Source organism: Fundulus heteroclitus, chromosome 6 (assembly GCF_011125445.2).
Source record: "Fundulus heteroclitus isolate FHET01 chromosome 6, MU-UCD_Fhet_4.1, whole genome shotgun sequence".
Lineage (NCBI taxonomy): Eukaryota > Metazoa > Chordata > Actinopteri > Cyprinodontiformes > Fundulidae > Fundulus > Fundulus heteroclitus.
In genome coordinates this window covers 18,189,503-18,215,552 of record NC_046366.1, presented here as the reverse complement: position 1 = coordinate 18,215,552, position 26,050 = coordinate 18,189,503, and the positions used below count along the sequence as shown (strand labels likewise).

The window sequence follows — 26,050 nt, the reverse complement described above, 5'->3', positions numbered from 1 at the left end:
TGTATTTTAATTTGCTTATCAACGACGCTGCTTGTGTTGCGACAAAACCTCACAGTCTGTCTTTAATATAACTTTTATGAGCCGGCTCATTCGATAACAGAACAGACTTGTGTTTATTTTGAAACTGTAGCTCAGACGTAGCTGAGCAGAGCTGAGCTGAGCGTAGCCCGCAGCCTGCTCAGTTATGCACAAGTACTGCTGTGGGCTAAAGCCATTCACTTTGCTGCTCATACGACAGTTCGCAGGACAACAGTCGCTACATTTAGTAAAATGATAAGAAAACAAACAAAAGAGAAAGGCGTAAAAAGAAACGAAAGTACGTGTTGACTTAAAATACTGATGTCGACTACTTGTTGTGGAAGAGATAAATCCCATCCAACTTATCAACAATCCTTTTAAAAGTTTGCCCTTCCAGATAGTTTAGGGAGGGAGAATATTGCTCAAAGATGTTGCTCCGATCAGAAAGTCTAAACCTTAAACACAAGTTTCTAACTGTAGAAATAGTTTTCTCACTGTTGTCGAACAATTCTAACAATGTGAGGCGTTATATAGGTTATATAGCGCCTGAAATAAACAGGCAGTCGTACGGGCACCACTGAACCACCAGCTACAGCCAGGTTTAAGAGGTGTGATGGGGGAAAATCTAGGCTTAAGTTATGGCTCTCAAAAATATTTATTCATAGAAAATAATGATTTAGTTGAAGAAAACAAAAGAATGCTGCATAATATAGCATAGCAATGTCACAGCCTGTCAAATTACTTATTTTATAGTTCAGTTGGCTCCAAACAACCACCAAAACAGTGCAACTTAAAAAAAAACAAATACTATAAAACAATGTTTGGTCACATTAAGCTTTGCAAACGTTCTCCTAATTTGTTCTCTAACCACGACGGCGTCTTTTAAAACTCACTGGTTCATTTGTTTAATCAATTGAACCGTTGTGATTTCAGCATTGGCCAAATTAATTGTAGTTGTGTTTTGTTTCAGCATAACCAAATAGCTCTAACTGACCTACGTAACAGCGTGTTAATTGCTTTGATGTACAGCCTGGTTTGTTTGTTCCCAGAACTACAAAATGCTCTTCAAAAGAAGCCCAAAAGGACGTGCATCGTGAAAATGGCCGGCACGAGGAACCTGTGGAAGAACATCGTCGTCCTCTGCGTCAACTCGTAAGTGTTACTTGCATGCTGATGCCTGAAGAGACGTCGACGTCTCGGGGTTCTAAAGCAGCTGCGTATGTGGATCTAAGAACAATGAAAGGAGGAGTCGGCGCTCACGTAAACAAGTGTCCGAGGGTGGGGGGGGGGGGGGGGCAGTGCCAGTCAGAGCTGCCATTTGGTGCACTCAAAATGCCAATATAAACCTCCCGGTTCAATACAGCATTGATCTTTAGCTCTGTCTCCTGCATTGCTGCTTCTCCCTGTTTTTATCCCTGATGGGGTTTCCTCGTCTCCCCGTCTCAGATCTCATCTGTAGCTTTAGCCGTCCTTCAGTGGTGCGGTGTCCCTGGCTCCCTCAGTTGGCATAAATTTTACATGAGTTCTGCCTTTAGGAAACATTAGACAGCCAGGAGGGAGGATGGGGATGTTTGGTTTTAATGCGAGCGCCTATGAGCTTTGCTCTTTTGTGTCAGTAAGCCAATGTTTACATTTGTGGGTTTCTTTTTTTTTTTTCTTATTATTTTTGTCAGCAGTATGATATTAAATGTGTTATTTCCCAGTGCACTTTACTAACAGCCTGCTCTTCTGTTTACTCTTTACTCAGGCTAACAGGCTATGGGATCCACCACTGCTTCGCCCGGAGCATGATGGATCCAGACTCTTCAGAAACCACCATTTTCCACGGCTTCTATGCAGACTATTACACTAAGGCAGCTATAGCGATGGCATCGTGCGCAGCGCTGTGCCCGGCAGTGGTCTATATGGGCCGGCGTGGTGGGCTTCTGATGTTCATGATCATCACCGCGCTAGCATCGCTGCTGCAGCTGGGCTTGCTGAACTGTGAGTAGTCCATGGGGCAAAAAGGAAGTTCCTCAATCTATTGTAATGAGTCATTGTTCTCATGTGGTTTACTGAATTTGACCATAAATATGAAGCTCTTAATGTTGAAAAACGTTAAGATATTTCTAATAGCACACTGTCCTCCGCAATTATTGGCACCCTGAGTAAAGAGGAGGGGAAAGCCTTCAAATAAATTCATCTTTCATATCAGTTGCATCATCTGACTGAAAAAAAAATAGCTGCAGTTCTTTCACAGGGATTTCTGGGGGCCTGTTTGACTCCTTCGTCGTGTTTTTTACTGTGCATGGTGATGGGAACAGGCACTGGTTAGGTTTAGCTGCTCTCCGTAGAACAACCCAACATAATTACATGTTTTTAGTCACTGTGTGTCTAACGTCCTCCAGATGATCCAAACTGCACAGCGCTGTTTATTCAGTAACACACAAACTGGCCCTAATGTTTAACTTGAGTCAACATGTCAAGGTTATGCTCATGTTCCATTTGGAGCTGTGTGGGTTGTTAAACTTTTGACATATTTTGCTCGACGTGTCTGCATGTTTCGCTTTTTAATGTTTGACCTGACCTGGTTTTAATTTGTTGTCTGGTTGCTCATGGTGCCCCCCCCCCCCCCCCAGTTTCTCATTAATCCATATCGGTCTTTCTCTTTATGTCTTTCCAGTGCTTTGGAAGTACAGCGAACATCTAAATATAGGTAAGTCTGCCTGCTTATTTCTTGACTTCTTACTTGATGTGTTTGCTGATACAGTGTTGAGGAGTTGTTGGTGACTAAATAACTGCCTCTGCTTGGATCATTTTTAAACATAAAAAAAACATACTGGCATGGGATTTTCCCATTCAGCCAATGTAAAAAAACAAGCAGATCATATAGGTTAATGCATTTTCTCGACCGGTTCTAGAATAAAATTACTGTCTGCACTTTAGTGCACGTGATTGTGGTTATTTTATTACTTATCAGTGTTGGGAGTTAGCACCATTAGTAACTGTGTTATTCTTTTCATCCATCCATCCATCCATCTTCTTCCGCTTATCTTCTTCCGCTTATCTGGGGTCGGGTCGCGGGGGTAGCAGCTTCAGTAGGGAGGCCCAGACGTCCCTCTACCCAGCCACTTGGGCCAGCTCCTCTGGAGGAATCCCAAGGCGTTCCTAGGCCAGCCAAGAGACATAGTCTTTATTCTTTTCAGTAACTCGTAATTTAACAAATTAATTTTCTCATTCTGGGAACACTGTTGCGTTACTTACAAAATAGCGCGGCTCTTTACTACAATTCTATCAGCGTTTTCTTAAGAGCATGCTCTCCGCTGCAGGAGAGATTATTTGTAGCCAGGTAGTAACTATAACTAGTTACTTTTTTTAAGTAACTTGCCCTACACTGTTACTTATTTACTCAATTTGTGCTGTGGGAATTCTTGCTTGTAAACTCTGGTTTCTATCAACTTTGAACCGAAGCTGGAAACAAAAAGATCACGCAACAGTCTTATCTGACCTCCACGCTACCATCTGCATTTCCAGTTTATAACACCCTGCATGTTGCCAGGTTAACGTTTAACTAAAAGACATTTATTTCTGCAGCTTCAAAGTGTTTGTGATTTATTTTTTTATTCATTTTTTTTACCACATTGTAAAATGCAAGATACCAAATGGAACTGCATCCAGTTCCAGACTCTAAAACTTCAGGTTTGCTTGCAGTTGAACCATCAGGTTATGTCCCTGCTGTTATCATAGCCGTGGTATCCCTGGAAGATAAGTTCAGTGACTGCAGACTTATCTTCTTTTTTCTGTGTTTCTCCTCTTACATTCCAAAAAAAGGTAAAAAACAAAGCAACTGGACTTGTTTTCCGTACGGATGTATTTTAGCAGTACGGATGTATTTTAGCAGTACGGAAAACAAGTCCAGTTGCTTTGTTTTTTACCTTTTTTTGGAATGACCATGACCTGGATGACTGAGAATCTTCACCAGCATATTCTCCTCTTACATTCAAATGGTTAATTTTTTTTTCAACAAGTTTATTTTACTGACACACATTCCTGAGTAAAATATGTTGCTTAAAGATGTATATGAATGGATGTTATTTGACTTCCAATTATGCCTTTGCATTCCTTGTATGAACGCTTACGCTTTGAGTTGTCAGCCCCTATTTTGTTCTCTCTGTATATAAGTGAATGCTTGCAATCTATTGCAGAATTACCCTTATTGCAATTAAAATTTAAATTAGTCCTTAAAAAGCCTTAAAACTTTTACACATGCAGTATTATTATCCTTTAACTAATGAACTAATAATAAATTTCATGTGTGTCTCCTGCTTCTTCAGCACAAAGCTCCGATACGCTAAATGAGAAGTTCTCAATCGCCTTCTCCATCATCGGTATGTTCTCCTCCCACGCAGTCAGCCACCTGAGCATCTTCTTCTGTGCTGAGATCACTCCCACTGTGATCAGGTAAATCCACACCAGTATTAACGTCCATCACAGTTTTGAAATCACATTTGCAGAAGTTAAGAAAAGCCTGTTTTTCACCCATCTTATTTCATTTCATCATTTTATTTTCTTATGGTTTTATGAATCTTTTGTAAGACTGAAATGCTGTCAGAATCATTCTTTTGCAGTTTTAGACTTTTTCCGTGTTTTTTAAGCATATTTGAACAATTATTTGGTGCCACTTCTGATCTCTGTTTTCATGGCGTTGTTTAAGAGGTGCTCCATTGAAAATGCATCTGGAGCGCCATCTGGTGCTACATTTGAGCAATGCCACGAGACTGCTCAGAGTTGTATGTTGTGTAGAGGGTGATGTAGCTCTCTCTGCTGCTGGTTGAAAATATAACTCAATGTTCTTCAATGTCAATTCAATTATATTTATATAGCGCCGATTAACAACGCACGTCACCTCAAAGCACTTTACAAAGTCAAATTAAATCAAATCATACAGACAGATTGGTCAAAAGGTTTCCTCTCTAAGCAAACCCAGCAGCTTGCTAAAGGATCAGAAAGATGTATTTTAGCAATGCTAGAATGAATTTCAGCAACATGCAACAATTTCAAGGAATACACAATATTTAAAGGACTAAACTTTATGATAATGTCAGTATTTGTATCAGAATTAAAAATATGATTTTGACCATCCTTTAATATTGTTCATGTCTTCCTCTTAGGGGCGGCGGTGTGGGCCTCGTACTGGCCAGTGCTGGCTTCGGCATGCTCACTGCACCGATCATGGACCTGCACAATCAAAAAGGCTACTTCCTCCACCACATCATTTTTGCCTGTTGCACCCTCATTTGTATCATTTGCATTCTTCTTTTGCCCGAGACCCGTTCCCTGACGCTCCCTGAGACCATTGCCGACGGCGAGAACTACACCCGTCAGTCGATGCTCCTGAGGAGACCGGCAGAACAGCATCATCTGCTCCAACCGCCGGAGGGCAACAGGGACTACCCCAAAGTGCAAGATACACCACTTCACGAGGCGGTCAACGCTGCCTTGTCAACCATTGACTCCACTGCCTCTTCGGCTATTGATTTGCCTACTCTGGCGGCTGGAGACATGTCTGGTCTCGTTAGTGTGAAGGAGCAGCCAGACCACCCTGAGCCACAAGACCCTAGTGGTCTCCCCTCCACTCTTCCACCGCCAGTCTCTGCAGTGGCCCGGGATAACGATGGCAGCATACAAGCTAAAAAAGAGAACCGTCTCTCCTCCAGTCCTTTACGCAAAACCCCGTCCATCACGGATCCACTTTTGGCCGAAGAACTTCTGACGGTTCGGCAATCTGCAGATCCACAAACAGAAAGTATCCATCTTGAAATAAACGACACGGCTCCTTCTCCTAAGAGCGACGATGGCTCTGGAACGGCTGCTCCACCTGGCTCTTCACCCCCTGTCGTCCCCCAAACAGCACCCCCCACCTCGTTGATTTGCACAACGCCCGTCATCGAGCCCCGTCCTGCCTCCACGCTAGAGTCTCCGAGCTTGCTGGACAATGACATCGACGCGACCATCGCAACGTCCGAGCCGTCAGTATTTGAGGAGGCTCCTGGTATTTTAGGAGACTTACTTTCACCGTCTATGCATGACAGCCTTCCTCCACCCCCTGTTCCCTCTCCTGTTCCAGCGACAGACTTGGACACTCCAGTCCAACCTCCGCCCTCCATTTCCCCACACTCTGGTACTCCCCTCCCATTAGAAAAAGTAGATGAAAGTGCTCCTCATATTAGAAACTCACAGCCACCTCTTTTAGATCTGGCACCCTACAATGGTAGAGATTTCTCGTCTCATTCCTCTACTCCTCCCGGTTCATTCCCTGTGTCACCAAGGCGCACACACCCCACACATAGTGACTCAGACCACATACCCTTAGCGGACCTTTCCTCTGTCAACACTACGACAAGAAATCCGCCTGTCCTCCCTGTCACAGACATTGTGAGTAGCTCAACTCCAGAATCAGCCACAAACATTGTACAAGAGTCTGCCATTTCTCAAAACTTAGATTCTGTACAGTCCAATTCTAACGTAGATTTAGGCCCTGTTGAGACAGCCCCCTTCTCTCTCATGGACAGCACCGTGTCCTCCCCCATAGACTCTGGTGTCCTATCTACCATGGAAAGGGAGACCTCCAGCGCAGAAAACACTGTCAACAGTACAACTTCGACATGATTCAGTGTCACAGCCAAAAAAAAAATACGAAAAAAGAAAGAAAATTAAGCTTTACGTGTTGTACCAGGAGGCAGCCACCTACATCCAGACTGTTCCAACTTGGATTGGAGTAAACTTGTCTTACATGAGCTGCTTTATGTTCCTCAGTGCTTCTCCAACCTTCCTCGCATCATTGTGGATTTCGCCAATAAATGAGAACACACGCGTGAGAGATGGTTCGTGACAATGTAGTTGGCAGCAATGGCAATATCTGCTCTTCAGGAACATGACTGGAAATCACCAGCGTATAAAAGTACTTGATTTTTAAGAGAAAGGACAACTTGGGGTGAGAGAAAGGAGGGGAAACCACTGTCATTTCCAATGCCCACGATTACAGAGATGCCATCAGCTCCAGTGAAGAAAAGAAAAGCCAACAACAAAAAGATACCGCTGGTACCTTTGCTTAGATAAAATGTTTTTTTATCCTTGTAGACTAAAGTATAATAACAATTGGCCTCACAAATGGAAAAAGAAATTGGAATTTTACAAACTGCTTTTGTTGCTGTAAATGTAAATTATTTAAATTGGAGACTTTTTTCTGTTTTTTTTTTTTTTTTTTTTTACCAAATACACAAACCAAAAACTGCCCTAACCAAAATGAACGTAGATGTAGTGCCAAAAATATACATAGCAGTACCATGTTTTTCCTGTTGGGGGAGAAATCCATGGGAAAACTCTGAAGAGAATGTGAAGTTGAAATCACGCCTTGTCGGATGCTGGGTGACTGAGTTTGTTTACGTGCCAATTTTCTCACGACTTCTTAGCTCTAAGGCTGTTTTCTAAGCTGGAACCAGACATGTCTCTTCTCAGCCTCATAGTTTCGTGATTCTAATGAGGGTCTTGACCCTAAAATTGTGTCTCAGCAAATTTTGTCTTGGCAAAGTAAATGATAAATATGCCTATCCGCTGCGTTCTATAAACAACCTTTTTTTACGTATCTCCTGCACCATGAAATCCACAGACAACTATATTTAGTTGAAGCTGCTCTAGCTGATATACTTTGTTTAACAAACCAAGAAAAGGGATGGGATTTTGAAGTGAGTCAGGTTTCAGTACAACACTGGCTCCTTTGTTGCCGACTCCCTTATGAGACTTGAGGCAAGTTCATTGGGTTTGACCATATTGCTATTGCTGATGGTTTAACTTGATTTTTTTTTCCTTCTTTGGAGACATTTATTTATCTCTAAGAAATAAATCTACCATCCTCTTCTCTGCAAGATTTGATGGTTTTTACCAACAACTTTGCCAAAGCAATCACAGAAAGGCACAGCTAAAAAAAAAAAAGATTGCATTCCCATCCCAACATGAAAATCCAATTGTGGCGTAACTTCACTATCTTTTTTTTTTTTCCCCCTTCCCCAAAATTCTTCTCAGTTCACTTAATGATTACAGAGGAATACTGCTATGTGTAGAAGTGAGAGAAAACTGAGCGAAACAGCTTATTTTAGCATGTGGTTCAGTAGTTTTTGTGGATCGGGAACAACTTTTGATTTCGGAGTTGTTTCAGCCAGTGAAAATAATTGTATGCAAATGCTTTTTTTTTTTTTCTTTTTTTTTTTTTTCTAGATATGATCATGTTGGTAAATTAGTTATTGAGCTTAACTTGTTTTTTTGTTTTGTTTTATAAACTCCAAAAGTATTATTTTCTAAACTCTCCCTGCTGTGCCCTTAATGTACAGAGCTATACATCCTTATTACAGTATTCGTGACACCTTAATGTGGTGGCACTTTATTATTGTGCAGTGGGGACAAAGCATGAAATTTATTGTGAAAGTGTCAACAAAACTGTTAAATCTTAAAGAAAAAAGAAAAAAAGAAAAAAAAAGAGTTGTCCAAAATGTTTGATGCGATTGCCAATCGTTGCTGCATTGATAACCTAGTGTGTGTGTGTGTGTGTGTGTGTGTGTGTGTGTGTGTTTTTTCCAAATCATGTCCTGGCATTAACATGGTATGTCATTGTTCTCTTGCATACATATTTGCACATACACATGCACAACCTACTCTTAAAACAATACAGTACACTACACAGAATGACATTTTCCAAATTAACTTAAAGATTTTGACAAAATGGAACGTTCTATCTCATGGAAGCGCTTTTCCTTCCAAAGCCCGAGTCCGCATTCGGACGGCAGCCTACTTGACTTAAACATGCGTGTAACTTGACAGTTGTAGTACTTCTTGCTTTTGAAGTTGTAATACTTGTGTACAGGAGGATGTGTGACTGTGGATGTACTACTGTTTACAAGCCTCACAATAATCGTTCAGTAATAATAATAATAATAACAGCAGTAATAGTGCCGTACTGTATAACTTCTAAAGACAGACAATGTCTTGTGATCTGAACCGTGATAAAACTCAGTAGATCAGGGATGTGTGGAGGTGATCTGTTAAGGTTTCATTCAGGATTCAAGTCCTTTACCCGACCTATAAAATGTTCTGTTATCACATGAGAGACCTGTGAAGAGCCTTGCAGACACTTTGCTCACTGCTGCAAATGCTACATATCTTTGGGTGTTTGAATGATTGAGCAAACCTCAAATGTTTCTTAAATGTTCTTTGATGTAGTGAAGAAAAATAAAAAAAAAAGCTCACTCTGATTGATTTGTGGCAGCCTAATCTCAGATTGTTTCATTGTCAATTTACCTGAGATGGTCAAGTGGTTGTTTCATGTCGGATACAAATTGTGTACGCCGTGTTCAATGCTGCTAGACGTCACAAGCACAAGGAGCTGCAATCGTTTATAGATCGGCGTATTTAGACTTTAAGTAAAAGGGAATTTAGATTTGGTTTTGGGAGACGACGTAGGAGCTACTAGTCACACGTTAACTTTTTACAGTAGATTTCCGTGTTTGTGAGCGGGTTGACGCCTCAGTTGGCTCTGAGTCTGCAATGTGTGTGTTAGTATATAGCTTGGTGTGCATCCAAAATGAAACGTCATATACTTGAAACCCAAATGCAAATCCTGAGTACAAACAATAAACGAATAAGAATAATAATCAGTAACACAGCACAACACTGGTACTGTCTCCTCTGACATCTGTTACTTCACTTTCTACCATGCAGCTATCTCAGTGCAGAGAGGATAGATTACATTGCTTTTTTTCCCCCCCTAAAATATGCACCTATATTCCAAATGTGTAATTTTTATTTGCTTTAGTTTACTTTTAATTTCAAGTCCAATGAAAGCAATGCAGAGCAACGACAGCACCAGCGACTATGGTATAGGGCTGACATCTATTGTTGGAAAGATAAGATGAAGGATCACAAATCAATGGAGCGGTGAATTTGTTTTGTACCCAGCTGATAAGCCTCCAGAGGTATGAAGTACCCAGTACATTTCAGGTTTTGCTTCTCTCAGTTGAGCAACTCAAAATCTCTCTGTCGGGAGATTCAAATGAATGTAAAAAAAAAAAAAAAAAAAAAAAAAAAAAAATACCTTGGATTGTACATTTATAAGTATCACTTGTCTGATTTCATTTTGTTATTTTAACAGACATAATGCACTTGTACATAAGCCATACATGTTGTTGAAATAAACCACTATTTATTGATGAAATCTAAACATCGGCTTCTTGTTTATTCTATTTTATTTCGATTTAATTTCTTTAAGAGGAGTAATCCGCGCCTTCTTGTTTTTACCTGAGCTGTAAAGATGACAAGACCCATTTTTTCTTAACCACTCGTTCATCAAAATGGGAATGACGTGAGAAATTCCAAGTAAGCAGAGGAATGTTGATCTTCATTATTAAAGAAATGATCATGAGAAAGCGGCTACTGGCCAAAACCTTCCCATACAATGGCGGTAAAAAACATACACACCTGACAAAATGCCAGGATTTTGAATGCAAAAATTGAAAGATAATTTCCAAACTTTTGCCATAAATAATCTGACATTTGCCTAAGTGTGCAACAACCTTAAACAATTTGTTTAAAAAAAAAATTGTTTTGTATTCGCCAGGAGTCTGTCAGCATCCCACGTCTTGACTTGGAATTGGACTCAGAACTTAAATTGCAGAAGTTCGTCACATCTATCATATTGTTGGGGGGTTTATCTCACTTTAAAATTTCCCCTTGGACTCTGGCTGACCCCCCCCCCCCCAAAGTAATTCTTTCTGCTGATGTGGTTGCATGTTTGCACGCGCTGTGAAGCTGAAAAGTACTGTCCCGCTACATCTTCAGCTTTCTAGCAGAGGATGATGGGAACTGTCTTCCCTGTTTCATTGTGTGAATATGTAACGTAACAAAAAATACAATTGTGTGCAATTGTGCTGACTAAAAAAACCCTCTAAGGATTTTCAACAAATTATTAAATTAAGGCATTTATTCAGTAGAAACCTTTTTTGTACATGTCTGTAATTTTTGTTTTCTGGAGTCCAAAATGTAGAAATCTAATGCTTTTGAATGGTCTTCAAAAGAAGCATCAGGAAAATTTCATCAACCTATTATTAGATGAGTTTCACTGAAAAGCGCTGGTTTCATGAAGCACTCCAGGGTCTGTTTTTCAGCAATTTTAGGCTCTTCGCTTTTGATTACTGTTGTTCCTAATCCATTTTAAAGAGGAAGTATTCAGACTTTAAATTTTATCCTCTGGGGTTTTTGTTGAAGGCACTTATAGAGTGTGTTGATCCATCAAATATGGAGAAGACTTCCTGGAAAACTGCGACGCAGCAGAGCTTTCACAGTTTCTATTCGAATACAGATGTCCTCAGGGCAATGTCCTATGCTTCAGCCCTGGAGTTATTTTCTTTAGCAGTCCTCATAAAGGAACACCGTGTTCCTATGACTGTCAAGTCAAACGAAAACGTAGGAATGTAACTTCTAAACTTTCTACAATCTTTCAGGAAAACAAATCCAGTACATGTCCTTAGACTATGTTAATTAGAAGTCTGGAGTCAGTTAGTGTTTGGTGTGATCTGATTAAAACCCCCTGAGGGATGCCAGATGCTGCAGTGAAGAATGTTATTTGATAATTTTTTTTCTAATAATCAGCTTTTCTGCTGTAACATGGACTTCAACCTGCCTGGGTTTGAATGAGGATCCATCAACTTGAAAAGAGAAAGCTTCAAGCACTGATTAGCTGCATCTCTTCTGAGAAGCATTTTCATAAAAGGAAGGTTTAAAAGTCTCTACATATTTCAGAATTTTGGAGGGTCGTTTAAATTTATTCTCAGGTATGTTTGTGTCATACCTTTCACAACAATGTCTGGAGACTTAAATTAAGGATTTTGGCTGTAATAGAGATGAATACAGCAGGGTTAAAGAGCATCTATGCATCAGCTACAAAAGAAAAAAAATCTAATTTGATACTATCAGCTTGAGAGAAACAGAAATTCAGCTGTATAACAGCCGGCAGTTTTTCCTGCGTCAATGGAGGAAAGTACTACCCTTAATTAACATGGAGATCAGAGATTTTTATTCAATAAGCATTGTATTCATTCTTACAAAAATGAGAAAAGATATCAGATGTGTCACAGGTGTCGCTCAGCATCTGCTCTAACTAGACAAAGAGTCAATACTTTATGCTAGTCGTATTTGTGAGAGCTATCACACACCACAGTATTTCATAAGGAGGCCTGGGAATGTTCAGCTTGGCTCAGACGAGCCTGGTTGTAACTCTTCCAAGGATTGTTGACAACAAAGACTGAACTTCGAACCGAGCAGGGCGTTGCATCCTTATCTGCCTTCCTCCCTAGGTCCAACACCATGAAATATGATGAACTCAAACATAATCTAACTGAGCAGACGGCGTGAATACTTTTATCAGGTTATGCAAAGTGATAGAACAAGGGTCTTGTACACCTGGAGTCTAGAAAAGTGCGTATCTAAATTCACTGAAACCCTCCCAGCGGCAAAACGGGAGGCTAATAACCAGAGTCTGTCTGATGTCAGACTGACACGATGACTCACCTCTGCACCCTCAGAGCACAATGCTTGCTATGAAATGGCAAAGCAAACTCGCAAGAACTCTAAAAATAAAAAAATAAATAAAAATGTTGCAGCAGTTTTAACCGACTGAGTTCCCTTTTCTCTCAATAGGATCTAAAAAAACTGGGCATAAAAAGCAAGCTCTTCCTACTTGGTTGAGTAAACAGTGCAAATAAGAACACTGTTGATGATAATATAAATAAATAGGGATAGCGTTTCATCTTTTGTTAGCTTAAACAGGTTTTCTTTCAGGATTGCACTCTATTTAGCCATTAGTGTTCCCATTAACTCTGTCTGGCTACCATTTTTTGCATAAAGAAAAAATAGTTTTCTTTTTTTGTTTGTCTATGTCAAAACTCTGACCTTTTAAAAACATTGTAAATTATTGTTTTTTTTTTTTTCCCTTTGACAATCTGAAATAATATTTTCTGAATTTAGGAAGTCTGTACTTGACACCTACAGCTGGAGCACCTCCACCATATTAGAGTTCATTTCTTTGCAGGAAATGCGGCAGATGGTGTCCTACAGAGGCATGGTGTTCACATGTGACATCCTCAATTTTCCTGACCTGCATGCCACTTCAGGCAAGAAGAAGAACAAGTCTCTCAGGTGGGGAGGGAGGGTTGAAATGGCAGGAGAGGGCAGATAACCTGAAGTTAAAAACCAGATTCAGGTTATCTGAAGTGGACACTGATATTAGCCTTTTATGCGTTATGCGAGTTGGACTCTATTTGACTTCTGAAGGCATTTGTTTGAGATTAATTTTAATTAGTGGTATCACAGCAAAAGGAACTGCATACAATTATACATGCCTCCAAATAAATACAGCATATGTACCCTCTTATCCATGCAGACGTTTGGGGAGCCAGGTGCCTATCTCCTGCGGTCATAGACAGGTCGCCAGTCCATCACAGAGCAACACACAGAAAACAACCATACACACCCAAGGGCATGTTGAAGAGACCAATTAACCTAGCAGTCATGATTTTGTGGGAGGTGCCACGCATGCACACGCATGAGAGCCCAAGCATGCACAGGGAAAACATGCAAACTCCATGCACACATGCAAACTCCACAACCATCTTACTGCAAGGCAGCAGAGGTACCAACTGCACCACTGTGGAGCCTATTTAAATAAATAGAACTAAATAGAATAAATAAATAAGCATAATTACAATTAAAGGAGAGCTCAGGGGCATAGTAGTGTTAGACATTTTTGGACATGGTGTGCAAAAAAAGCCTTGAGTTGTTCACCTATGCCTGAAGACTTGCAACATATTGTTAGAAAATGGTGCCAGCACACACACAAAAAAAAACAACCTTTATATTAGCATTATATAGTAAGGCAAGTAAAGTATTGTATGTTAAAAAAACATGATTAAAATAAAAACCCTGGTCTGTGGTTGATAATAAAAGAAACAGTAAAAACAATTCAGAATTTAGAGTAATTTGCATTTACTTTAGAAGATTATAAGCCAGTAATTCCAGCCAACTCTGAAACAGCTGCAAAGCAGGAGCTGGTTTTATGTAGTGAATACGTGCTGATGTCCCCCCACACACAGACAAAGATGGCCTGCTACTGTAACCCCTCAGCCCCATCTTTTCGAAATTGAAATCTGTTGTAACACATTATTTACTTTGGGATGTTATCATAACATCCCAAAGTAATTATGTTTGCTTTATTGGACGTTTAAAAATCCCATTATGGGATTTTTAAATGTCCAATAAAGCAAACATAATTTTAGTTGACGCTTTTCTTTTCTTTTCTTCTCTTCTCTTCTCTTTTCTTTATTTTATTTTTTTAACAACAAGCTTAACGTTTCTCCAGCTCATCATGAACGACTCTTGCACACACCGCCATTATTAACAGCCAGGTAAAGCCCCCCCCCCCCCCCCCCCCCCCGACACGGGAAATATTACCCAACCCAGCTGCACAGAACAGCCTAAATCTAGCAAGAAGCAGCAGAATTTTTCCATGCCCGGGACAGGGTGATGTCAGGGAGGGATGATGCAGCAGCAGCATCCCCCCCAGTGCACTGCATCAAACCGGAGCGCTCCTATTGGCTGAGGAGGGATGCTGCGCCGTGCCTAACGTCATCAGAACAGCAACGTGTCCGTCTATCTCGCCGGATCGACGCTCAGGATAGAAATAAAGGCTGCTTTTGAGAAGGACGCCAGAAAGAACAGTGGACAAAGCTTGACTATAGGCTCTCTGCCCGCATCCGCAGCTCACCATGAGGGAAATCGTTCACATCCAGGCTGGACAGTGTGGAAATCAGATCGGGGCAAAGGTATAAACACAATTTATTCGCGATTGTTAGGACTGTGGAAATAAGTTGTCAGGAACGCCACGTGTGTTACCTTGTCAGGATTTATTGATTATTTAGCCAAATAAATAAACGTCCTCTCTCTCTCGGATTTTGGACCTTAAAAAATAGTCAAAGTTGCAATAGCAACTACCAGTAGGACATTTGGGTGTAGGGTGGGGTTCGGGGGCCGCTGCTGAGGGTCATTTTGCCACACCGCAGCCAGTTGCGCAGCGCTAAAACCAGGCCTGACACGCACACGCTCCGAAGTGCGTCTCGCGGCACTTGCTCCCGACATCACGGGAAATGATTTTGTCTTCCTCAGTTCTGGGAGGTGATCAGTGATGAGCACGGCATCGACGCTACGGGCAGTTACCAAGGTGACAGTGACCTGCAGCTGGAGAGGATAAACGTCTACTATAATGAGGCCTCAGGTAAAGATGTTTGCTGTGCACCAAATGCACAAGAACCCCCCCCCCCCCCCCCAAAAAAAACAAACCTGTTTGCATTTCTCATCATCCTTGCATGCATGGCCCTAAGCTGCTCAGACCTCATCTGAATGCAACAAAACACTGTGTCCTCGTCACTAGTTCAGCTGCAGGGGAAAATAGGTTGCACTATGGGTGCAGAGGGGGGAAAAATAGGACAGTGAACCTGCTAAAATGTCTCTCTGTGTCCCTCCCTCCCTCTTCCTCCCCACCCCTCCTTTCTTTTTCTCTCCGCAGGGAAAACAGGTACCTGCAGTCTCTGTATAGCTGACCGCAAGCACACTCTGCCTTACTTCGAGTTTTTTTTTTTTCTTCTTCTTCTGAAGTATCTGTTGTGGCACGTTGAACTTCACCCCAAACACGCCCTATCTGCCTGTTCTCTGCATGCCTCTGTCTGTTTAGCACCGCAACATTAGACGTTCAGGTTGGGGATTTCAGAAAGGGACAAATTAGTCAGCATGTCTTTTCCCGGTGTATTTAGATGAAACTATGATCTTATCTGTTCTAGCTAAAAAAAAAAAAAAAAAGAAAGAAAACAACACGAACAGCTCTGCTATTCCATTTTCTACTAGTGTAACATTATTGATAATTTTGTGTCAGTGTAGCATGCTGTCAGCAGCAGCGCCGGCTTACCGCATTTGAACAAGACATCTGCATGACAGATTGTTTATGGCTGATTAAAAAGTTAAACATTGCAACTCGAGCAATGAGAAAAAGAAGGGAAAAAATCCATACATTTAAAGACCATGGCAAAATCTTGCTCTGAATGGACTCCAGAACTCAGCATACCGAAAACCCTCTTGGTAAGCAGAGCAGCACGCTGCACCATCTTGCTTTCTGGACGTGTCCCAGACAAAGAGGGGTCTTATCAAAAACAGCACTTCAGAAATAATTTTGATAGGCTTGTGGCTTTAACCGATGACACTACAGAATTTTTACAGCTTTTAAGTCAGGGGTGTCCAAACTGCGGCCCGGGGGCCTTTTGTGGCCCCTGGTCTCATTTTGTCCGGCCCCCAATTGCTATTCAAGAATGATTTGGCCCACCAGCAGCTGGTGATTGATGCACGTGGAGACTTTTTTTTTATATCAAAATAGGGTAAAATTGTTACAGACAAGTTAGAATCTTTTAACAAATTGAAAATATGGGACACTGCACAAATATTTATCTTTTAGTAACCACAATTTTACATTCTCTTTAATTACATAGTAAATAGGACTACATCTGTCCAATTACTTTTATTCAGTGGCAGACTTTGGTGCACCAAAATGTGCCTTTAATTAAATTGTTAAAAAGTCCTGTTGCTACTGCTGAGAATAGACTTTTTTTTTAATCGAGCCCAAATGAATTTTGCCAACAGGATGACCGTCTTTTAAGGCAAATGTGCAAAACCATTTTCAAGTGTTGAATCTACAATTATTCACGCTTCCCTTTCCTGCAGAAAATCTGATTAATTTTTAAGAGAGGGTCTAGAACAAATATCACAATATAATATGTTGGTCATTTGTTTTTGTTTTTTTAAATTATATTTTTTGACCCTGGAGTACTTTTGACTTGACACTTCTGGCCCACTTGACAAAAAGTTTGGACACCCCTGTTTTAAGTGAACCGCCAGGTTAAGTCTGAACCGCATTGTGAAAAAGCGTTTGTCCTCTTAAAGATTGTGCGTGTTTTCTGTGTTGTCACACTCCAATGTTTCTGATAAATTTAGATAACCCGAATAATTACGAAGGTGATTGAACTCCAAACCTACCTTGGATGCACCTCGTTTGCTGTAAACGCTGCCACCAAGCGTTTACAGCAACTGGGGTTAAGGCTTTCACGTCACTGTGGAGGAATTTAGGCCCAGTGCTCTTTGCAGATTTTGTTTCCCAATTTAGCCACATGGGAGGGTCTTCCTGCATTCACGGCCTGTTTAAAATCACGTCATAGCATCTCAATTTGATTTACGTTCAAACTTTGAGGCCTTTTTAAGATTTTAGGGTTTTTTTTCTAGAGGGGTACTTGCTAGTAATTAAATGTGCGTGAATCCACAAACTAATGGTCGATTTTCTCATTTAGGATTTTCTGATTCCATCAGTCATGGCAAATCGTCCAGATCAGACAGCAAAGCAGCCCCAGACCATCAAACTACCACCGCCACGTTTGACAGTGGGCATGAAATGCTCTAATAACTCCAAATATAACTGGACCAACTCTTTCAAAAAGTTCTACTTTTGTCTCATTGGTCCACAGAAAATGTTCCATAAGTCAGATAAGTGATAACAGGTGCTCATCTAGGCTCTTTTGAACACTCTTTTATGAGTTGTTGATCAGATCTTGAAATTATTTTGGTAGGTCGGTCACTCCTGTGAAAGTTCACAACTATTCCATGTTTTCTTTGTTTGTGGACAATGGCTTGAACTGTGGTTTGCTAGAGTGCCAAAACCCTAGAAATGGCTATAGAAGCCTTTTCAGATATTAATGACGATATTAATAAGTCAGTTATTAAATTTCTTTGGATAAGGCCAAAAAAAGGTTAAAAACAAAACAACTGGGCTTTAGTTCTTGTAGGTAAACAACAGCTTTCACAATTCAAAGCTAGTGAGGGAGAAGTTCCAAGCTTTTCCGCTGCAGGGTAGTTCTGTTCTGCATATTTAAACTCACATGTAGACTGGCCTCGCCTAACAATAGCCTCACTGAGTCTGTGCACCTGCACCTACACCACAAACTGTCACCTACACCACAGACTGGTATATGCAGCTCATTGCAGCGAGGAATGCCCATACCTCTATGCTGGAGAAACTAAACAACCTCTCCACAGATGCGTGGCTCAGGACAACAGAGGCAGCCCCTCAGGACAAGACTCAGCTGTGCAGCCACATCTCAAGGATAGGGGACACTCTGTGGAAAACCAACATGTTCATATTTTGGTTTGAAAAAGGAGTGAAAGATCCATTTACGTCATAAGAGAAAAAAACAAAAGGAGAAGCTCCAGTTTTCAAAAGCATACAGTCCAGCATTAACCCTGATGCCCAGTCAGTTTCAGAACCATTCACACCTTCTTGCACGTAACCAAACATCCCTTTGTAAGCCGAGCAAACATTTGCTCCGACGACACCTTGTTGTTAGGGAAGGCCAATCTGCATGTGGATTTAGATATGCAGTACGGCACTCCCCTACAGATTAAAAGCTTGGAACCTCACCCTGCCCAGCTTTGAGTCAGAAACCTTGTCAGGTGAAGAGTGAAACGTGTTCGACTCGCAGAACTGAAGTCCTTTTCTTGATTTGCCATGTCCTGGTTGACTGAAAATCTTTACCCACATCTTTAGATCAAGGCCCTGATGTGATGCTTGTTGAGATCTTTTGGACTAATTTGTGTTCACATACAGGTTCTATTCATGTCTTCTTTCCCCTGATCCCACAGGTATTGCAAGGCTAATGAAAACGCAAAAAAAAAAATAGTTTATCACAGTCAATGTATAATTTAACAAAGGTGTGTGTGTGTGTGTGGGGGGGGGGGGGTACTCAGGCATAGTTGTCTGATATATTAGCTGATCTGAAACATTTAAGTGTGACAAAAAATCAACAACACTAAATGGGGGGGGTAAACGGCAAATTCAGCCCTTCACCGTCTAGGATTGTTGAAATCTTACTCCACCCTTATCCCTTGTCCTATTACTTCCCCTTATCCCTTCCCTTCCTCTGGCTTCAAAAGGCAGCAAATACGTGCCACGTGCCATCTTGGTGGACCTGGAGCCCGGAACCATGGACTCTGTTCGCTCTGGTCCGTTTGGACAGCTCTTCAGACCTGACAACTTTGTCTTTGGTAAGTGGACGTTGAATCCAAGTGGCACCACTCAATCTGAGCGAACTAGACAGTATCGTGTCAGCAGCTGCTGTCGCATTCTGTAAAATCTGTGCAGCGTTTCTCCAGGGAGCACCGCAGTGCACAGTTGTGTTAATGAAACCGTGCGCAAAAGCACACTATTTCTGCAGCCTGCCTCTGTGATGTGGAAAACACAAGGCAGCAGTGTGTCAGAGGCAGACAGCCCTTCTGGTGACCAAGCGGAAAACAGGATGCACCGTCCTGGTTACAAATGAAGCTACGGCAGCTGAAACAATGCAGCACAGACGGCCTTTTCATTTCCCCTTCCTTTGAACCAGTCATTCATTAGTAGTAGTCAACAAAAAAGGAAAGGAGAACCTATGTGCCAATGCTAATGCACAATGCGATTACACTGTTGGGATTGTATATGTATATATATATATATATTCATTTTTAAAAGGGGGAATCAAGCCAATTTATTCTTAAAGTTACCTAACACAATCAGATTTAATGAGAGACCTTCTGACACTCACTAGCCACTTTACTAGGCACGCATTACAAGAAGCAGGTTTTGCTTTGGAATGTAAAATGTTGCCCCAAATTGATAGGGTAGCATCCTAAATTTGCTACAGATTTGTCAGCTCTGCATCCTAAGTTTCAATCTCTTGCTCCTCCACATCCCCGAAAGGTGCTCCACTGGATTGTGATCTGCTGACTGTGATGTGATGTCATGGTGGGAGTAGTCACGATAAGATGGGTAAATTGAGGTCGCAAACAGGCTTAAATTGGAGGCAAACTGACTTTCACTCAGTTTTTCTTGAAACGCTTCGACACCTACGCATACATCTATATATCTATATCTATCTCCTATATCTAGGAGTCTTGAGCTCAAGTATGGGCAAGATTCCTGGATAGGTGTCGAAATGTTTTCAGAAGAACGGAGAATAGGTCTGCTTGCCCCCGGTTTAAGCCTGTTTGTGGTTGCCAAGACCCCGGATAACTGAGAATTTGCACAAGCATGTAAATGACAGTCATAAAGGAACAGACATAATCAGAATCAAAGCAGGGACATCAGGAGCCCAAAGTTTGCCAAGGAAAAACCTCTTCTACAGCATTTCTCCAACACCGTTGGCCTGAACTGGGGGCACAAGGCCAAACTTATATCTGCCTATACCATGTTTACGCCAAATTCTGACCCTACCCTCTGAATGTCGCAGCTGAAACGAGACTAATCAGACCAGGAAATGTTTTTCCAGTCTGTTACTGTCCAATTTGGTTAGCTTGTGTCATTTGTAGGCTTAGCAAGTTTTAATATTTAACAACAACAACAACATATTATTATTATTATTGTTGCTATTGTTGTTGTCATTATTATTATTGCATCACTTAATGTAAATATATGTTGTGCAATATAATATAGGGCATCTTCAAGGTTCAACAGTTGTCTTCAGAGATGGTATTTCCCATACCGTCATTGTAACCATTGCCTTTGTCTTCTGTTGACAAAGCATGTTTTTTTTCTTTAACATGGTTGTCGCTCACTAGATATGTTCTGTTTTTTGCACCTTTCTCCGTCAACCATAGAAACTGTGAAAATCCCCAAATCTTCAGCTAAAATAACAGCCTGCCTGACACCAACAATCACGGCATGATTAACGTCACTTAAATCCCCTTTCTGTCCCGTTCTGATGCCTTGTTTAAACTTCAATAAGACATCATTGCCACGTCATGCACTGAGTTGCTGCCGTGGCGTTAGCTGTTCACTGTTTGTATTAACAAGCGGTTGAACAAGCGTTAATTCTTTATGTAATTCTTAGTTAATAATGAACACAGAGCACAAGACGAACGTGTCCAGATGCAACGCTGCCTAGAAAATTCCTCATTAACCAGTTTTGTTTTTCAACAATGTATTTAGAGGTTGGAGGAGCATGTGTTCTTGCGTGGGCTCCTTCAGTGTTCCCTAATCATGAGAATATGGCATTGTTTTAAGTAACTTAATTTTTTATTGTGTTTTTTTACTTGCAATATTCAATTAAACCTTGTACTGTTTTTTTCTAGTGAACTAGTGCTCTTTTAAAATAATGATTTAAAAAAAAATCATACATGTATTTATTATCGTTGAGATGTCATGATAAAGCACAGTATGCGGTATAACCCCTTAGTCCAAGGCAAGATTTCTCCCAAGGGAAACGAATAAAGAGATGTTGACTTTGAGAACATTTCTACATAGGCCTTTGGTCTATGTATAAAGACCAAAGGCCTGGATTAAAACCCGGGACATTCTTTGTGTAAGGCAGTAGTGCTAACACAACTGCCACAGGTTTAAAGAAATCAAATACATTTAAAGCAATACTGGTAAGCTTTGTGTCAACAAGTTTTTATCAACTAGGAGATTTTGAGACACCTCAGGGATTTGTGTCTGCTCTTCCCTTCAAACACTCATTGTTCAGTCGCAGCTTCAGTTGCAAGACTCAGACAAGTGTTTGGTGATGGATATGCTACTTGTATGAGACACATCCATCACCACGTGTTCTTTAAGTAAGAAAGTTTATGATCTTTATCTTATTTAGAAGAAAAATGTTGCCCAACGGGGTCAAACAATGGTATCCATTGTGCTGCTGTCTGAAACAGTTACAGTTCTTGTTTAACCACCACATGGCTGTTCTCAATTGATTGATCCAGCTTCACCAGAGAACAGAGCACAAGTTCTTTGTGTATACCTTTTACAGTGAAAGGCAAGTGTTATTTTTGGGGCGACGGTGGCACAGGTTTGCCAGGAAGGCTAGGCAGTTCGTCCTGTAACTGCTAGGTTGCCGGTTCGAACGCTCGGTCCATCAGTTTCAGTCGTTGTTTCCTTGGGCAAGACACTTCATCCTCTTTGCTTGCTGTCGGTGGTCAGAAGTCAGCTTCGCCTCTGTCAGTCTGGCCCAGGGCAGCTGTGGCTACAATGTTGCTTCCCACCATCTGTGTGTGAATGTGGGAGTGAATGACTGTTGTGTGAAGCGCTTTGGAAACCTCAGACTTGATAAAGTGCTGTAAGTGCAGGCCATTTACGTTTTCTATAGAAGAAAAAATATGTGTATCTGTCTTGTTGGGACTCTAAAGTTGACATTAACAATTTGCATTTAATTACAATTATCTCCTTTTTTTTATTATTTTATCATCAAAGTTGTAAACACATCTAAAAATTGTTTGCTGTAGGACCATACTCTTGGTGTATTTATTTTTTTGCTAATTAGAAGTGTTAAATCATATGAGGGTTTACTGGTTTGAAGAGTTCCAACAGTGTCTTGCTACAGTACTCCTATGCCTTATATCTTTCCACATTTTGTCATGCTACAATCAAAACAAGTTTTTTTTAATTCAATTAAGCTGTTATATTCTACTTTAATGCAAATTAGTACACAATTGTAAAGTGAAAGGCAAAGGATAAGTTATTTACATTTTATATAACAAAAATCTGTAAAGTGTGTCATTCATTTGTATTGAGCATAAATATTCTTATAATCAAACCATTCCATTGAAACTCTGGGTGTATGTCTAATGTTGTTGTTCTGCTGGAATGTGAACCTCCACCTGAGCCGCATGAGCACCCACTCAGAAAGATTCTGGCTCCACCTTTACATTATGCAGGTGGACTCTGGGGGCTAATTAGATGACTTCTGAAGCAAATTTGTGGAACTGAATTTTATTGTGGGGATAATCATTTGTAAAATTACTAAAAAGCCTGTAACCCTTTTCCCACATGTTCTAATTGGTCACTAATTTGTTTTGGTCTATCTCATAATTACAATGAATTACATTGAATTTTGTGGTAATAATGTGGTGGAATGTAAAAAAGTTTAAGTACTGCAAAAAGGGAACTAAAAGTAAGGAAAACATTCTTGAATGCATTTTTCCTTTCATTGCTCACTTTCCTTGATTTGAGAAGGTAAATAAGACTATTTGCCAGTGAAATAAGATTTTTGCACTTAAAATAGAAACAATTCATTTCCACCACCTTATTTCAAGTGCAGGATATCTACATATTTTTATTTTTATTGGCAAATAGTCTTATTTACCTACTCAAATCAAGCAAAGTGAGCACTCGCCAATGAATGTATAAAGAAAGTCCGTGTTGTGAGCTGAAGCATTTGAATTAATGGTTTGAGTTAAGAACAATGTTAAGAGAGGACTCTGTGGCTAATTATCATTTGTCCAAAATGTGCTTGTTTGTTTGTTGTTTCAACAAGAATTTCTCTCAACTTTTTCACCATGCAGGTCAAAGTGGAGCTGGAAATAACTGGGCCAAAGGTCACTACACAGAGGGAGCTGAGCTGGTGGACTCGGTGTTGGATGTGGTGAGAAAGGAGTCTGAAAACTGTGACTGCCTTCAGGGCTTTCAACTCACACACTCCTTAGGTGGAGGCACAGGTTCTGGGATGGGCACATTGCTCATTAGCAAGATCCGTGAGGAGTACCCCGACCGGATCATGAACACCTTCAGTGTCATGCCTTCCCCAAAAGTGTCTGACACAGTGGTGGAGCCCTACAACGCCACCCTTTCTGTCCATCAGCTCGTGGAAAACACAGACGAGACGTTCAGCATTGACAATGAGGCTCTGTATGATATTTGCTTCCGCACCTTGAAGCTGACCACACCAACCTACGGAGACCTAAACCACCTGGTGTCAGCCACCATGAGTGGGGTGACCACCTGTCTCCGCTTCCCTGGTCAACTCAATGCCGATCTCCGCAAGCTGGCTGTCAACATGGTGCCCTTCCCACGCTTGCATTTCTTCATGCCTGGTTTCGCTCCCCTCACGAGCCGGGGCAGCCAGCAGTACCGCGCCCTCTCCGTGCCAGAGCTCACCCAGCAAATGTTTGACGCCAAGAACATGATGGCGGCGTGTGACCCCCGCCACGGGCGCTACCTCACGGTGGCAGCCATCTTTCGTGGGCGTATGTCCATGAAGGAAGTGGATGAGCAGATGCTGAGCGTCCAGAACAAGAACAGCAGCTACTTTGTGGAATGGATTCCCAACAATGTCAAGACAGCCGTTTGCGACATCCCCCCTCGCGGCCTCAAAATGTCCGCCACCTTTATCGGGAACAGCACGGCCATCCAAGAGCTCTTCAGGAGGATCTCGGAGCAGTTCACTGCCATGTTCCGTCGCAAGGCCTTCCTTCACTGGTACACTGGAGAGGGAATGGACGAGATGGAGTTCACTGAGGCTGAGAGCAACATGAACGACCTGGTGTCAGAGTACCAGCAGTACCAGGATGCAACCGCAGATGAAATGGGTGAATATGAGGAAGACGAAATCGAAGATGAGGAGGATGTGCGGCATGACGTTCACCACTGATTAGACGGTGACATTGAACTAGTTCTAGAACATGTGTGGTATGCTAGAGATAAAGATCTTTAATTTAATATTGCAGAGTGCAAATTATAATGAAATCTGTTGCTTCGTCTAAATAACGCTGCTGAAAAACATTGCTGTTGCCAAAGCTAATTAGTCATGTTAGGACCTGACAAAACAAAGGGATAATGCATTTTTTCCCATAATAATGCTTTGCCGATGTCAGAACAAGTGCAGACTTGTGCTTACCATAGTTTTGTAAAAAAAAGCATCAATAATCTATGGTTCATGTGTCCAATAAAATATCCAAACTAAGCTTCTAGTCATGTTTCTTTCTACGTGAATAAAATGTGAGAAAATGTGCTTTTCAGTCACAATGTGCAGAGGTTTGGAGGTTGAACATAAAAACTAAGGCTCGTTTACTTAACTTTGAAATCTGATTCCATGAGTATGTTTTTGCTTTTACTTTGCTGTTGATGGTTGACAGCATTTTTCAGGTTTCACCAGTGATGCTGCTAAAGATGAGGTCGTCTTCTCAGAAATGATTACGTTATAATTTTCCGCTAGGAACCAAATTGTTTTTTTTTTTTAAAGAGGCAGCAGAAGAAGCATAACTTTAGCATTAGTGTTACTTTTTTATTTATTTTTTTAATTAATTAATCCAATAATTCTATACATTTAAAAAAAACTAGAAGAACAAACCATGAAGAAGGAGAATAACTATACACTAATCAGTTGTAACATCACTGAGATCTGAAGTGGATAACACTGACTATCTCTTCGTTTTGGCACCGTTTTCCTCCATAAAAAATATATACTGTGGCAGCGAGTGAACATTCTGTCTTCAAAATCTATGTGTGATTTGGAGAAATGGGCAAGGGTGAGGATTTCAGAAAGTTTGACCAAGTTATAATTACAAGGGTGGGTCAGTAATATCATCTTTATTGTCATTGAAACATACATCACAACTAAATTTGTTCTCTGCTTTTAACCCATCACCCTTGGGGAGCAGTGGGCTGTCATGTGCGGCACCCAGGAAGCGTTCTGGGGTTAAGGGTCTTGCTCAAGGACCCAGAGTGCAGGCACTGGGGATCAAACCGGGTACTTGCATTCTTCTCTGAGTGCAAGCGCACTGCTCTAACCACTAGGCCAACACTCCCCATACACCTAGACACAGCTCAGTAGGCAATTTGGGGTTAAGTGCCTTGCCCAGGGGGGCATCAACATGTGGCAAGGGGAAGCTGGAATCAAACCCACAACCTTCTGATTGCCAGACAACTACTCAACCCATAAAGCCACAGTATATAGTTGGCCTAAATGAAGGAAGACTCATTGATGCACAAGAGAAACAAAAGCTGTCCTGTATGATATGATCCAACAAATGAGTGACTGTCACAGAGAATGCTAAAGGAGTAAGGGTTAGTTAAGAGGAAAAAGTATCAGAAAAAAAACAGCACACATTGTTGCGTATCTCAAAA

The 26,050-nt window shown here is 41.1% G+C and overlaps 2 protein-coding genes across 3 annotated transcripts in view; both read left to right on the top strand.

Annotated features, from left to right (window-relative positions):
- slc22a23 (solute carrier family 22 member 23) overlaps positions 1-10,261 on the top strand; it is a 53,069-nt gene extending 42,808 nt beyond the window's left edge. Inside the window, exons 6-10 of the mRNA XM_036138225.1 lie at positions 1,068-1,170; positions 1,766-2,001; positions 2,681-2,713; positions 4,332-4,458; positions 5,169-10,261. Coding sequence (XP_035994118.1) covers positions 1,068-1,170; positions 1,766-2,001; positions 2,681-2,713; positions 4,332-4,458; positions 5,169-6,666 — 1,997 coding nt within the window. The 3' untranslated portion in view covers positions 6,667-10,261. The remainder of the gene's footprint in view (positions 1-1,067; positions 1,171-1,765; positions 2,002-2,680; positions 2,714-4,331; positions 4,459-5,168) is intronic.
- Positions 10,262-14,634: 4,373 nt separating this feature from the next.
- On the top strand, positions 14,635-24,887 carry LOC105935174 (tubulin beta-2A chain). Of its 2 annotated transcripts, XM_012875461.3 has the most exons (5): positions 14,636-14,921; positions 15,262-15,370; positions 15,662-15,670; positions 19,120-19,230; positions 23,491-24,887. In XM_012875461.3, exons 1-5 carry the CDS (start codon positions 14,865-14,867, stop codon positions 24,573-24,575), a joined length of 1,371 nt encoding a protein of 456 aa, XP_012730915.1. In that variant the 5' UTR covers positions 14,636-14,864; the 3' UTR covers positions 24,576-24,887. The 2 variants fall into 2 exon arrangements, with proteins under 2 accessions (XP_012730923.1, XP_012730915.1); XM_012875469.3 differs by lacking the exon at positions 15,662-15,670 and having other exon boundaries at positions 14,635-14,921.
- Positions 24,888-26,050: the final 1,163 nt, after the last annotated feature.